Below are 15,029 nucleotides of genomic sequence, written 5' to 3'. Positions count from 1 at the left end.
TAACATGATTTTAGCAGATATTTATATTTTTTAGTTTTGAATATGTAGATGTAGATATTTAAATTTGTATAAAATTGATTAAGTAAACCTACAGTGTTTTACATGACATAATACACTAAAACAGGCATAAAACATAAAATTCCAATATAGAGTATCATATAAAATAAATATATCTATTTGTTTAATTTTATACCATCCATAATTACCAGCTGACGTCAAGGTCTTTCTTGATTGTCAACTCATTGAGACGTAAAATATGAAATGCATATCTTTTTTATTCTTATTTTATTATTCCACCTGTAAATATATTTTAGATCATGATACATTTTGCTAGAATCCTGAATGCACAAACATATGTTGAAATTGAAGTTTTTTTTTAAATCACCCTTTAAAGATTATTGATATTAGATACACATAAGTGATTTTCAAAGATTAAGAGATGTTTTCATCAATATAGCAATTTTACGACATCAAATTATATATCTTCGATTTATTCTATTAAAATAGATATCAATCATTCACAACTTAGCCAATCTTTCAATATAACTTTTGTTCGAGGGTCTTAACTACATAGCTTTGTCCTGATGATAAACTATATTACATTCATTTTATCAATATCCTAAATTAGCAATTAGGGATGACAATGGGACGAGTTAGGTATAACTCTATGTGGGGCAGAGTGGGTTTAGCCTTATGTAGGGACAGGGCGGGTTAAAATAATTTTTTAAGAAATTAAACGTAGTGGAACAGGTGGCGGAGTGAAATATTTTCCTCACTTTTCTAATTTAATATCTCCACTCTCTCTACTTTCATCTCAGAAAAATGAAATTAATAACGATTAGTATATTACCGTCTTTCACTCTATCTCTAAGGTTTTAAAAAATATACCAATTTTATAATCAAATTTTGTAATGAGTTTTTAGTGCAGGAAATTAAATTGAAATTATTTGTAAACAAAATTAAATTTAATTATGAGACAAAACCACCTAAAAATGTAGAACTAGATCTTCATTGTTTAAAAAATAAAATAAATGTTACTATTTTAAAAATATATTACATAATAATAAATAAATAAATAAATATAACATAAATGAGCGAATCTATGCGGGACAGGACGATATAAGTTTAGAATAGAAAAAATCAAAATGGATTGAAATTTTACAGGTTAAACTTCTACTCGCTCCATTGTCATCCCTAATAATTAAACCGAAGTAGTATAATTTTAAAAATATCGCTCCATGTCATTCCTAGTAATTAAACTGAAGTAGTATAATTTTAAAAATATCGCTCCATTGTCATCCCTAGTAATTAAACTAGAGTAGTATAATTTTAAGGGAAAAGGGTCTGATATACCCCTCAACTTTGTCATTTGGAGCTGATACACCCCTCGTTATAAAGTGGCTCATATATGCCCTTACCGTTATACAAACGGCTCACATATCCCCCTGCCGTTACAAAATGGCTCACATATACCCTTCATTTAACGGAATTTTAAATAATTAGTTTTAAATTTATATTTATTACTTATAATTTTTTTAAAAAAATTATTTAGTGGTATATATGATTCTTCTATAAAAGTTCAAGGTATATTTTAATTTTTTTCATACATAAATTATTTTTTGACTTTTTTATTTTAATTATTTGAGTTTCTTATTCTTATTTTATTTTTTTCTTTCATTTATTAGTTTAAAGGAAAAAAATTAAACTATTTTTTTGTGTGTATTGTAATTTAATTTCGTATTCGAAAAAAAATTTGATCATCTACAATAAGTTTTACAAGAATATTAGTAAAACATAAATAAATTTGATTATCAAAATAATAATCATAAATTAGTCATTGAAACAAAAAAAAGTTAAAAAAATATGTTTGACGAGGATTAAATTTAATATGGGATTATATTTTTTAGAAAAAAATAGTAAAAATTTAGATTGAAAATTATTATTTTTTCATTTCCGTTAGAGGAAAATGGTATATGTGAGCCATTTATTTAGAAGTAGGGGTATATAGGAGCCACTTTCATAACAAGGGTATATCAGCTCTAAAAGACAAAGTTAAGGAGTATATCGGACCCTTTTCCCTAATTTTAAAAATATTATAATTGAGACTTAGCAAACTCCAATAGGACACATTTGGGCGCGAGTGAAGTGAAGAGAAAGAGAGTCCACAGTCCACCTACCACTTTTCATTTCCTCCACAATTTCACCAAACCATTATATCACATAAGCACGTTTTCCCATACAAATTGTATATTATTCTCTTCCCTTCAAAGATTCTTCTGGTTTTTTATTTTTATTTCACTCCAACAAGGTACTATCCTCTTTCAATTTTATGTATTTGGGTTTGATTGAGATCTGAAATTGCACTTATGAAGTGATAATTATGAGCAAATGTGTTTGAATTTTGCAGAAACGGCTCTGCATTTGAGCAAATACACTAATAAAATGGCAGTGCTTAAGCTCCCAGTAGCAGTAACGTGCGGAAGAACTAATGGTACAAAATGTGCAGCAAGAAGAACGTTAAACAAACCCTTTTTAGTTAATTCTTCAACATGGAACAATTATCTTGGATCAACATCTACCAAGAGGTCTAAATTGAACAATGTTATTAGAAATTGTGGGTTATCCACTGACGGCAAAGCTGTTGATTACAACCTAGATTCTTCTAATCTTGAAGAGAAATTTGGCTCAACCAGAGATCGACTCTCAAATGAAGGAGCTATGTAAGATTTACATTTTACTTATTTTTCTTAGGAGTTAGGAACCTTGTGTACATTTGGTGATTTTTTATATAAAGGGTATTAGAGAGTGTTTCCTATATCTTGTTTGCATGTTTATTCAAAGTGCATTTGGCTCACCACCATAAAAAAAAATGATTTTTGTTATGAAAATTAGATCCATGGGGAAATTCTACCTAAACATTGAGTTTAGTGGTATCGGTGAGAGTCTATTGTCATCCGTTCCTTCTGCTAAATTTTAGAGCTTAGTGCATTGTCAGGGACATCTATTGATCAATCGCCAACTCAGGATGTACAAACTGAGCTTATAGTGCTTTGTTTGCCTGCTATTGCTGGACAAGCAATTGAACCATTGGCACAACTAATGGAGACAGCTTATATTGGACGAATGGGTTAGTTATTGTCCGATATTCCATTTAGTTTATGCTTCTGCTTGCATTGTACTGCTAGTACTGTCCTGTTTTACGTGTACTTCTCTCTTTTGAGAATGGTGTATTTGCTTGTGTGCTAAATCCACTAATTAATTGATTTCACTGAGATTATATCTTTATTATGCTGGTTTTCGTTCTGTTGAGCTTCTTATCATCCTGGATTAGTCTGTGGAATTAATGTGAGACGGTACGACTTCAGTTCTTCCTGTTGTTGAGAGGAGTGTGATTCATCTGATCTAGCCGGAGATCATTTTTTCCTGTATATTACACTGTATACTGTTCTAATCAGGTGGGTCTTATGACCTTAACTTGTTACCTATTCATCTGAAGAACTTCAAGGATACATAGAAAATCTGTTCAATGCCATTCCTCTTAATTTTGTTCTACTCAACTTCGAGATTTTGTGCATTCTTTCAAGCAATTGCTTTTTTGAGTTCTTTACTGAGGAACAGAAGTTCCCCTTAGATTTCAAGTCTTTTTTTTCAATTATATTAGTTAGCATTGGCTTCATATTTCCTAACTCAAATCTTTGGATAATTTTTTTCATCTTTCGATTTTTTCTTTGAATAAGTGTTTTAATGGAAACAATGAACGCCAGTTCACTCCTGAAAAGCTCTTTGCTTTGATTAAAGGTGCATTGGAGTTGGCATCAGCTGGCATTTCTGTATCAATCTTTAACATAATATCAAAGGTGTTCAATATCCCTCTCCTGAGTGTGGCAACATCATTTGTGGCTGAAGACATCTCTAAGTATGCAGATGAGGATAACGTTGCTGGTAAATTTGCATAGGTGCTATAAGGGAATCTCCTTTTAAGCATGGCACTTCTTAGATTACACATATATACAGGGTCACACATTCACCTATGTATTTAGGCAGATGGTAAACAATTAAAAGATAATATTATTTGAATGCATCTGAAAGAACCTAGTGTTTCCTGTAACAGCTGAAAGAAAGGCACTTCCGTCTGTCGCCACTGCCTTAATTTTATCTGCTGGGATCGGTTTGATTGAAGCTGCAGCAATGTATCTCGGTTCTGGACCATTTCTCAGCATCATGGGTTTATCAACGGTTAGTAACCCGTGCTGAAATACATTTGGACAGCCTGATGTGCTGTTTAGATGCTATTATTTTTTAAGCTTGTATACTTCCCAATCACAGGCCTTGTATATGCTTGCAAATTGAAATTGCATTATGATAACTAGAATCTTGAACCCTTTTCAACAGGATTCAACCATGCGCATTCCAGCGGAGCATTTTCTTAAACTTAGAGCGCTTGGTGCTCCAGCTGTTGTGCTTTATCTGGCTGTGCAAGGCATCTTCCGTGGGTTTAAGGACACAAGGACCCCTGTAATGTGCTTAGGCAAGTCTTCTTAACTATTGGTACAATATTCAAGGAAAGAGTTTTAAGACTTGGGTTTTAATCTCTTTGGTTTATACAATATATAGAACTCCTTGGTCTAACTCAATCAACTTTTCGTTTTTTCATGTAATACCTTTTGTCTATTTTGCATTTTTGCTAACACTTATCTTGAGAAAGGTTCTGTCTGTTCCATTGCATGCCTTCAAATAGCAGTTTGGAATCATTAGATGAATGCGTGTAACTAAGTTTTTAGGATTGTGGATACATTATTGTATATGTTTCAATATATCTCCACATCTAAGAAGAGCACTTTTTCTATTTTATTTTATGTAAGAATGACATGTTCAGTGTCAAGTCATGTACCGATCAATCATAGGAACAGATCACAACAGAAATTTTTTGGTGACCAGGGCTCTTGGAGAAGTAGTTATTTACCTTTTGGTATGTCGTCTCACTAGCTATATACACTAGAGGAAGAAACCTCCTCCAGATACTTCTCTGCATGAAAGAAGTTAAACTGATTCTTTCTCTATTAGTTGAGCATGCATTTTATTTTGTTTGAAGTTATGAATAACTAGATATTCTTTCAATATCCTCTAACTTCTTTTCTCTAAGACTCTAACTTTAACTGGTAGAAAATGTGTGGATGTTGCAGGATTGGGGAATCTGTCAGCTGTACTTTTCTTTCCCATCTTCATGTATACTTTTCAACTGGGCATCACTGGTGCTGCCATTTCTACTGTTGCATCTCAGTATGTTTCCTGGAAAGTTCTAGTTTGTTCTCTTATAACATCTGCCGAAAAGAAGCTGACGACTTTAAATTGCAGATATATCGTGGCCATTTTGATGTTATGGAAGCTTAATGAAAAGACAGTGTTGCTGCAACCAAACATTAGGAACTTACACTTTGGTGGCTATTTAAAATCTGGTTAGTGATGTTGTTGAGTTAATTAATCCGTTGGACATGTTTTGTGTTCCAAATTGTCTGAGCCGTTGTATATAGTTTCTTATGTTATTGCACGATGATAAAAAATAAAATCTCAAGTGCTGTTGACATGTTTGTTATGTGTACCCTTCTTTTCCTTCAGAGTAGCTAAATGCTTTTGGACGTTTCATTACTTTGGCTTAAACTAGTCTCTTCTTAGAATATTGCAGACTAGAGATTATAGTTACAGTTCCTCTCTGGAAGAGTTGTAAAGCAACTACATGGGCTAGAAGCTTAGTTCCTACAAGGAGAAAAAAATGCTTCAATGTACTAGTAGTGATGCTTTCATTTTGTTTTACTTTGGATGCAACTTCTGGAAATTCTTGAAAGAAACAAAAAGTTAACTTGAAAACTTGTGATTTGATCTAACTCTTTCTACTCTGAAGTCGGATTTCAAGTATTAGCCTTTCTGATGATTAGTTCATCAGAAATGATGTTCTTGTAATTGAGCTAGTCCAGGTATTATTTGAGAGTCTGCATTCTCGTGTTAGTGTCTCAGAGAGTAAGGTTTGAACTTTCGTGTGTCATTAGGTGGTTTCCTTCTTGGGAGAACTCTAGCTGCTGTTCTTACAGTAACTTTGAGCACATCAATGGCGGCTCGATTAGGAGCAATACCCATGGCTGCCCATCAGATATGCTTGCAAGTATGGTTGTCTGCCTCGCTACTGGCAGATGCCCAAGCCGCATCTGGTCAGGTAAACACTATTGAAGTTCTAAGACCCTTCATTTGTTCCCATTATGAATGAGTTAGCAATTATATCTGCATGGTGATGGATGTAAAAGGCACCTTCCGTTGGAACATTTCTTTGTCATAACTAAGAGACCTGGTGGACAAGTCTGTAGTTCTCAACAGACTTCAGTTGACTGTTAGCCTTTTTTTACGATTACTAAACCTTTTTTTATTCATGTTGTTGGAATTACATGCACATCTGTTTACACTGCACGACTATTTTGTATTTTTACTTAACCTTTTGGTTTGTTCACCGTGGTTGTGTTCCTGTACGAGATCTTCTGCAAAACAGCAAAGCATGAATATGTACTCATTGCAGAAATCTTCATCAGTTCTACTGTTTGACAAATATAGATTTCCATTTTCCATTTTGCAGGCTCTCATTGCAAGTTCTTTTGCAAGGAAGGACTATGGCAGAGTTAAGTTGATCACACATGTAGCTTTAAAGGTTAGATAGACCTTTTTTGCATCTTATAGCTCTCCTCTTTGAGATGGAAGGATTTGAGCCATCCTTATCTGTCTCAAAATAAAGTTCTTAACAAAGTGCAATTGATATTTTCAGACAGGATTAGCTACTGGAATTTTGTTAGCCATTATATTGGGTCTATCCTTTCCATCTTTCGCGAAGTGCTTTACAAATGACTCTCAAGTGCTAGACATTGTTAGATCTGGTTTACTGGTACGCTCGTTTTTAATTCTGCACTTAGTTTATATGTTTCTTTCATGGTATCTTGCTCAACATCTCCTGTCCAATTTTACAGTTTGTTAGTGCCAGTCAACCCCTTAATGCTCTAGCCTATATTTTTGATGGGCTACACTATGGTGTTTCGGATTTTCCATATGCAGCTATCTCAATGGTAAGCAAAATCTATAAAATTGTTGCAACAATTAAAAGAAAAATTACTCTTCATGCTCGAACCTTGGTGCTGATATTTCCTCACAACTTTCTAGATGATCGTGGGTGCTCTCGCTTCAATATTTCTGATTTATGCTCCTCCTATTATTGGACTTCCTGGTGTTTGGTCTGGTTTGACTATTTTCATGGGGTTGCGCTCAGTGGCTGGTTTCATGAGGTAATTCAAACTACCAAATAAACTAATGTACAGATTATGAACTACTATATTGAATTGGACCTTTTTAAAATGTCAATTTCCCCATAAATCTACTGAACTTGTCCCCGGAATCTCTTTACATCTGTATTTTCAAGTTCATGCAGATCTCTTTTGCAAAGGAAATATATAGAGCAAAAAATTCTCTCTTTACTTTTCAAATCTGCAATTTTATTTGGGTGTTTTTTGGAGGAAGGTGGAACAGTTGACTCTAGGTTGATAAGGGATCTTTTGTGGAATTTAAATCATAGAGCATTGAAGGGTAGTCACATGTACATTCTGAAGTACTCTCCGTTAAAGACCTTTGCTTCATTCTGTTAGTAAAATTCATAATTCATGCATCTATTTCAGATTATCAGCTAAAAATGGTCCATGGTGGTTCTTACAGGACTCACAAGAAAATGAGGTCAGTTGACTCTATATTTCATTATGGTTCACTAGTCAGGTTACAACTTGCACTAATGTTGATGCGCTGATTATTCCTTTGAAACGCTGGCATGTGTAGCTCTGAATAACATATACAACCCACCCCCACCCACCCCCATGCGTACACAAATAAAAGAAGAGGACGGAAAAAGAAATGATAGAAGTGCATACTGTAACTATATCCTGGCAGTTGAGGCAATCCAGATACTTGGCAACATATGAATCGATTTATATACTTGTACAGTGACATTAGGTTGGGGACAAAGTTGGTCAATGTTATGAAGAAAATGGACCTTGGACATAACCCAACCCTGAGCTAGTTTATGCGTTGAGAGGATTGCCAAAATCAAATTAGGAGATAACTGTTCATTTCCTCAACAAATATGAGACACTTTTACACTCCCCCTCCCCTTATGCGCCAACTTTGGACAGTGTAACATGAGAGCACAATATTGGATAAACCAAGAATAGGGATGGGTGTGGCTCTTATATCATGGTAAGAAAATAGACCTTGAGCCTAACTAAACCCCAAAAGGTAACTCATGATCATGAGGTAAAGATTACCCAAAAACATATAAAGAGACAACAATATATCTCCTCAACCAATGCAGGGCATTCTAACAAGTGTCCTACTTGGTTTCTTTTCATTATCTAGAAGAGCCTGGTTGTATCATAATATTTAATTGCGCAGGATTGGGGGTGGGGTGTGTGTGTGTGTGTCAAGGGAGAGCGAAGGGGGAGGACTGATTAAATTTTTGTTTCAACCAGCAGTCCCATTATGCAGCAATAAGATGGAAACATCTGCTAGAAAGCATATAGCTACTACTACATTGCCCTCTCCTTCTTATGCGACATGGGAAATATTTGTATTTTTGCCTTTCATTGATGCCAAATTTATTCTAATCTTTTGTCATGAGTTCTTATGTACTTCCATTTTCTAGGTTGCATCATCATAGGACTGCTTTGAGATGAGAAGCTACAGGCATTTCGAATGAAGTGAAATCTTTTAGGAAATGGAGCTACAATTGCACTACTGACCAAAAAAGTTGATTGAATACATAAATCAGCTATGGTGTAAACTTTCTCAACTTCACCTTACCAAGTAAAATCATCTGTTACTATGCTACCCAAACTGTAGGACTTCGTTGCCTCTATTCTCTTACAAACTTTGTATAAAGCAACCAATACCCTGTAAATTTCATTTCACAAATAAATGAAAGAAAAATCTTCACATGGTTCTTCTATGTGTAGTCCAAATTGAGTGGAAGACTTGATGTTTGTGGGGGTGGTAAAACAAAATTCATGGGTGGATAATCCCATGTTCATCCTGAATAGCTAGCCATTAATCCATAGTACTTATTAGCTATCCAACCTAGTCAATAGAATGATAAATTTTGTTTTATTTTTTGGATTTTACTTATATTTACAGTCACTTTAACCAAATTTTGATACTAGCAGTGTAATTCAATATGCTAAAGAAGCTTGCTTGCTTTATTTTTCAGGTTACTAACTCCAATCATGATGTATTATAACCTATAAGCACTTTTTAAATGACATGATAGTCTAATTACTTTTACACTATAGGTGTAATTTACCAGTCGTATCACAGTGTATCCCAATTTGTGGAACAGAACATTTCTCTTGCTGGAACATAAAGTTACAGTGAATGTTATTACCAAAATATAGAAAAAAGTATAGAACAAAGTGGCATTAAAAGATACAGAGACTTGCTATTTAGAAAATGACCTTTAAAGAAGCAAGCCAAGTGGCTTCTTCATTTTTTTTCAGAAAAGACTGCCCAAGGCTTTTGCTTTCTCCCTTAGGATAGATTTCTGTATCTTTCCAATTGAAGTTTTTGGGAGATCCTGAAATATAAGTGTCCGAGGTGCCATGTAATGAGGCAAATTTTCCCTGCAGAAGTTGATAATTTCTTGAGAACTTGCATCAAATCCCTCCTTTAACTTCACAAATGCACAAGGTGTCTGTCCCCAGTGGTTATCTGGTCGAGCGACTACTGCTGCTTCTAGAACTGCTGGATGACTATACAAAACTGTTTCCACCTCAATAGTGCTTATGTTTTCTCCACCAGATATTATGATATCCTTTACTTCTATATAACCATCAGGATGTTTTACAGCAAGATCACCACTGTGAAACCATCCTCCTCTAAAAGCTTCTTCTGTTGCTTTTTCATCTTTTAAATATCCACTCATTACCGTGTTCCCTCTAAACATGACTTCTCCCATTGTTACACCATCCGCGGGCACCTTCTTCATGGTGATAGAATCTCGTACATCAACTTCCTCAACACAAAGATGTTGCACTCCTTGTCTAGCTTTCAGTATAAGTCTTTCATTTGAAGGCAAAGAATCCCACTCAGGCTTCCACAAGCAATATGTAACTGAAGGGTTAATTTCAAGTGTCAGCACTGAATTTTATTCACTATAACAGTGGAGTAGTCAAATGTTTCGTCTCATTTAAGTAACTGAACTTACCACTATAAGATTAAACTGTTATATTGGGTAAAGTTGAGTGATCATACGTGAAATTAATCTCATACTTGCACCATGTGTCTCCGTTAGTCCATAGAAGTGATTTATTCCAAATCCCAACTCCTCCATTCTTGAAATGATTTGTGGTGGTGGTGGTGAACCACCTGTCATAATCTTCACCTTGTGTGGAAGTGGTTTCCGGTCACATGCTGGTGTATTCACTATCATGTTCAAGACAGTAGGTGCACCACCCATATGTGTCACCTTGTACAGTGAAATACTTTCAAATATTTCTTTTGGAGATACAGTTCTGAGACAAACATTAGTGCCACCTACTGCTGCTAGACCCCATATCATGCACCATCCATTGCAGTGAAATGTTGGAACAGTCCAAAGATAAATAGGAAGTGTGCTCATCTCATGAGCCAAAAATGTGGCAATAGAATTGAGGTATGGACCTCTATGACTGAAAACAACTCCTTTGGGTCTTGATGTTGTTCCAGAAGTATAGTTAATGCTAATGGGGTCAAATTCTGTTATTGGCCACCTAATAGCAAAATCTCTGTCCCCACTTTCAAGGAGACTTTCATAATCCCAAGCGTTAGTAATGAAATTGTTAGAATTTTCTGACATTATTACAACAAGAAGAGGTGGTTTGGTGTTCTTGCTAGAAATAATAGAAAGTGCTTCTTGAGCAAGTTGGAGAAACTGTTGATCTACAAATATGATTTTTGCTTCTGAATACATTAGAAGTGTTGATATCATAGATGAATCATGACGCGTGTTTGATGTACAAAAAACTGCTCCAGCCATTGATGCTGCAAAATGCAGCTCTTGTATTGCTGGTACATTAGGGGCTAGTGTAGCAACCTACAGAAAAGAACTCCAAATCTATAAAAAGAATTGAGGAAGTAAAAAGTAGTTGTCTATGTTAAGAAGGCGTTTGGGTAAAGCTTATTAGCTAATCATACTAACTTATAAATATTTTTATACTTATCCATGTATTTGGTAAACACACAAAAGTCATAAGTTTGTCACCTCCAATTTGTGACTTTATGACTTATAAGCATTTACTATTTCATATTTGAATGCTCTTTCTGTCCATGTTTGACTTGGCAATACCTCTCTTTACTATTGTAGGTGTATAAAGGTTATTGTGTTGGGGGACTTGGAGAACTCACAGAGGCGTCATCATTAGGGTTATTGTAGGCGTATAAAGGTTGAGGAGGTTAATGATGCTATTTGTATGATGCGTAGGGGTAGAACTATTGGACCAAATGAGATTTCAGTGAATTTTTGAAAGAGCACGTGTGGGGTAGGTATGAAGTGGCTTACTGCGCTGTTTAATATCATTTTCAAGATGACGAAGATGCCCTAAGTGTGGAGATGGAGTAAGATGATTCAATTGTACAAGAACAAGTTGACTTCAAAATTGCAACAACTATAGGGGCATCAAGTTGCTAAGTCATACGGTGAAAGTTTGGAAGAGAGTGTGGGGTTGAGATTGAAGAGGATCATGACTATTTTTGAGAATCAGTTTGGATTTATGTTAGGACGCTCGACTACAGTAGACATTCATCTCATAAGGATTCTATTGGATCAATATAGGGAGAGGAAAAGAACTTATACATGATGTTCATCGACCTACAAAGGCCAAAGACAGTCCCTAAGGAGGTTCTATTGAGGTACTTGCAGACTAGATGTGTACCTATGGCGTGCAGTAGGTCGATTAAGGACATGCACGATGGAATCAAGACTCGAGTAAGAACAATGAGAGGAGATTTGGAGAACTTTCCCCTATTGATGGGGTTGCACCTAGGATCAACCCTTAGCCCTTTTTTATTTGCGCCTTGTTGATGGACATTGATGCGACAGATTTAAAGTGAGATTTCTTGGTATATGTTATTCATAGATACGTATTCTGATTAGCGAGACATGCAAGGAAGTTAATTCTAAGTTAGAGGTTTGAAGACGGATCTTGGAGTCTATAGGGTTAAGGTTAAGCAAGACCAAGACTGTATATTTGGAGTGCAAGTTTAGTGAGGTGACGTTTGAGGCAGATGTGAAAGTGAGACTTGATACACAGTCCATCCAAAAAAAGAGGTAGTTTCAAGTATCTTAGGTCTATTATCCAGGAAGATGGAGAAATAAATGAGGATGTCACTCACTGTATTTGGACAAGGGGGATGATTAGAGACTTGCATCTAAAGTCTCGTGTAATAAAAACGAGTCACCTAAACTTAGAAAAAGACGAGTTCTAAAGTGTGGTGGTTAGACCAACTTTGTTGTATGGATCAAAGTGTTAGCCAATCAGGAACTTTCACATTAAGAAGATGAAGGTGGCGGAGGAGAGGATATTGTGATGGATGTGTGGGTTTACTAGGAGAAATAAAATTAAGAATGAGGATATCTGTGGAAAGGTGGGAGTTATTTTGGTTAAAGCAAGATGCGGAAAGCAAGGTTCACATGGTTCAGACATTTGATGAGAAGAAGCACAAATGCTCCAGTGTAGAGGTGTGAGCGGTTGGCTATGAACGAATTCAAGAAAGGTAGAGGTAAACTGAAAAAGTATTGAGGAACGATGATTAGATAAGACATGACACAATTATGACTTATCATAGACATGACCTATGATAGAAAGATATGAAAGACGTAAATTAGGGTAGAATGTTACTTCGTAAGAGTGTTACCTAACTTGCAGGTGTGAGTGCATTATTTTGGCGCCTATGCTAGCCGTCATAGTTCTATATGCTTGTTTTTTTTTCTTTTTTTGATATCTGTTGTTTCGTGTGGTTCTATATGTGGTAGTATTATTTGGTTGTAGTACAGTTCTACTATTATATGTTGTTTTGTGTACTACCTATTATCTCTTATTTTTCATTACATCTTTTATCTGTTTATGTCTTGAGCCGAGGGTCTATTGGAAACAGATTTTCTACCTCAGGTATGCGTACGCGAGTCTCTATGGGAATCCACGGGATATGTTGTTTTTATACATTCATTATTATAAGTCATCTAAATAGTGAAAAAACATATGTATACTATGGTAAATTATTTCTTGATTTTCAAACAGAACAAGTAAAAATGATCATTTATTTTTAGTATAGTAGATAAATAAAAGTTTTTTTTTTGAATTCACTAGGCGGGGTGCCTTAATGCTGCTACTTTTTAACAATAAAAATAGAAACCTCAAAGAGAAAAATACAAGCAACGGAAGCTAGACCTTTACCTCGTTTTCTTAATGATGTAACAAACCCCTACTATTTAACAAGTATGAAGAAAATAAAAGCTAGAAAAAATTAGGTATATACTCTATGATCATCACAAAGTTTATAATACTCTCTATGATGTTATTACAAATAAGGATACATATGTAACGCAAGAATTTAAAAATCAAGAATAAAATTGAGTTATCAACCCCAAACTTCAATTTATATATCTATGAACTGAAAAAAGAAAGTATATATAGTAGTTTCTAATTTTCAAAATAAACTTTCCAAAGTAGGATTCGTTAACTTCCTCCATTCCATTTCGTATTTTATAATTCTCGTCGTACACACTTTTCAATTTATATATTCTTTTAAAAGAATAACTTTAAGGGCAGATTAATTAAACTTCGATTTGGTTGAGAGTCCTTATGGTTTATAAAAACAAATGGATCGAACAAAAAAAAGACATAATTATGACAACTTGATACAAACAAAAAAACTTCCAATAACCATTAAATATATATGATATACCCCTTGTTATGAAAGTGACTCATATATACCCCTACTTATAAACAAATGGCTCACATCTATCCTTTTCCTCTAACGGAAATGAAAATAATTTTAATCTAACTTATTATTATTTTTATCTAAAAAAAAATCCCATATGAGTAAATTTAATCCTCGTCAAACATATTTTTTTGACTTTTATTTTGTTTCAATGACTAATTTAAAATTATTATTTTGATAATCAAATTTATTTATGTTCCACTAATGTTTTTGTAGAACTTATTGTAGATGACCAAATTTTTTCTTCGAACACAAAAATCAAATTACAATATCGACAAAAAATATAGTTTAATTTTTTTTAAACTAAGGAATGAAAGAAAAAAATAAAATAAAAATAAGAAACTCAAATAATTATAATAAAAGAATTAAAAAATAACTTATGTATGAAAAAAATTAAAATATACCTTGAACTTTGATAGAAGAATCATATATACCCCTAAATAATTTTTAAAAAAAATTAAAAGTAATAAATATAAATTTAATTTTTTTTAACTTCTGCTAAATTAAAGAAGGGTATATGTGTGCCATTTTGTAACGGCAGGGGTATATGTGAGCCGTTTGTATAACAGTAAGGGCATATATGAGCCACTTTCATAACGAGGAGTATATTAGCTTCAAATGACAAAGTTGAGGATTATATCAGACCCTTTTCCCTATATCTAAAGAGATTGTTACCACATGGCCACGAGAAATCCCCAAATGATGAACAAGAGCAGAAGCAAGCTTGAGACACCTAGTATGTGTCTTGTTCCCAAGTGTAGGTGATTGATGAAGGGCCATAGATAACTGAAGTTCTTTCACTGAAAACATTGGCTGCTCTCTCCAAGAAACTTATGGGTGTCAATGCAACATAATTTGCATCACATGATTTTATGGATGGCCATGAAGAAGACGATGACGACGACTCAGCTTCATCATGATGATGATGGCACAGCAAGATCAAGTTGGACCTCGTAGGCTGAAGTTAATTAAAGATAAAATAA

At 34.4% G+C, this 15,029-nt stretch overlaps 2 protein-coding genes across 2 annotated transcripts; one reads left to right on the top strand and one right to left on the bottom strand.

Moving 5' to 3' along the window:
- Positions 1-2,128: 2,128 nt before the first annotated feature.
- On the top strand, positions 2,129-9,045 carry LOC107011488 (protein DETOXIFICATION 45, chloroplastic-like). The gene is made up of 15 exons (XM_015211013.2): positions 2,129-2,308; positions 2,408-2,720; positions 2,985-3,127; positions 3,799-3,942; positions 4,112-4,236; positions 4,393-4,528; positions 5,184-5,280; positions 5,356-5,456; positions 6,045-6,208; positions 6,620-6,691; positions 6,806-6,922; positions 7,005-7,100; positions 7,195-7,316; positions 7,704-7,758; positions 8,720-9,045. Exons 2-15 carry the CDS (start codon positions 2,443-2,445, stop codon positions 8,732-8,734), a joined length of 1,665 nt encoding a protein of 554 aa, XP_015066499.1. The 5' UTR covers positions 2,129-2,308; positions 2,408-2,442; the 3' UTR covers positions 8,735-9,045.
- A 497-nt stretch (positions 9,046-9,542) lies between these two features.
- On the bottom strand, positions 9,543-14,826 carry LOC107009954 (probable acyl-activating enzyme 2). Its single transcript, XM_027914184.1, has 3 exons — positions 14,722-14,826; positions 10,339-11,140; positions 9,543-10,179 (listed from the first exon to the last, which is right to left on the bottom strand). Exons 1-3 carry the CDS (start codon positions 14,824-14,826, stop codon positions 9,563-9,565), a joined length of 1,524 nt encoding a protein of 507 aa, XP_027769985.1. The 3' UTR covers positions 9,543-9,562.
- Between the last annotated feature and the right edge of the window lie 203 nt (positions 14,827-15,029).

This window comes from Solanum pennellii, chromosome 2 (genome assembly GCF_001406875.1).
Source record: "Solanum pennellii chromosome 2, SPENNV200".
In the NCBI taxonomy this organism is placed as follows: domain Eukaryota; kingdom Viridiplantae; phylum Streptophyta; class Magnoliopsida; order Solanales; family Solanaceae; genus Solanum; species Solanum pennellii.
Note: the sequence above shows the minus strand (reverse complement) of the source record. Positions and strands in the feature narration are given on the sequence as shown.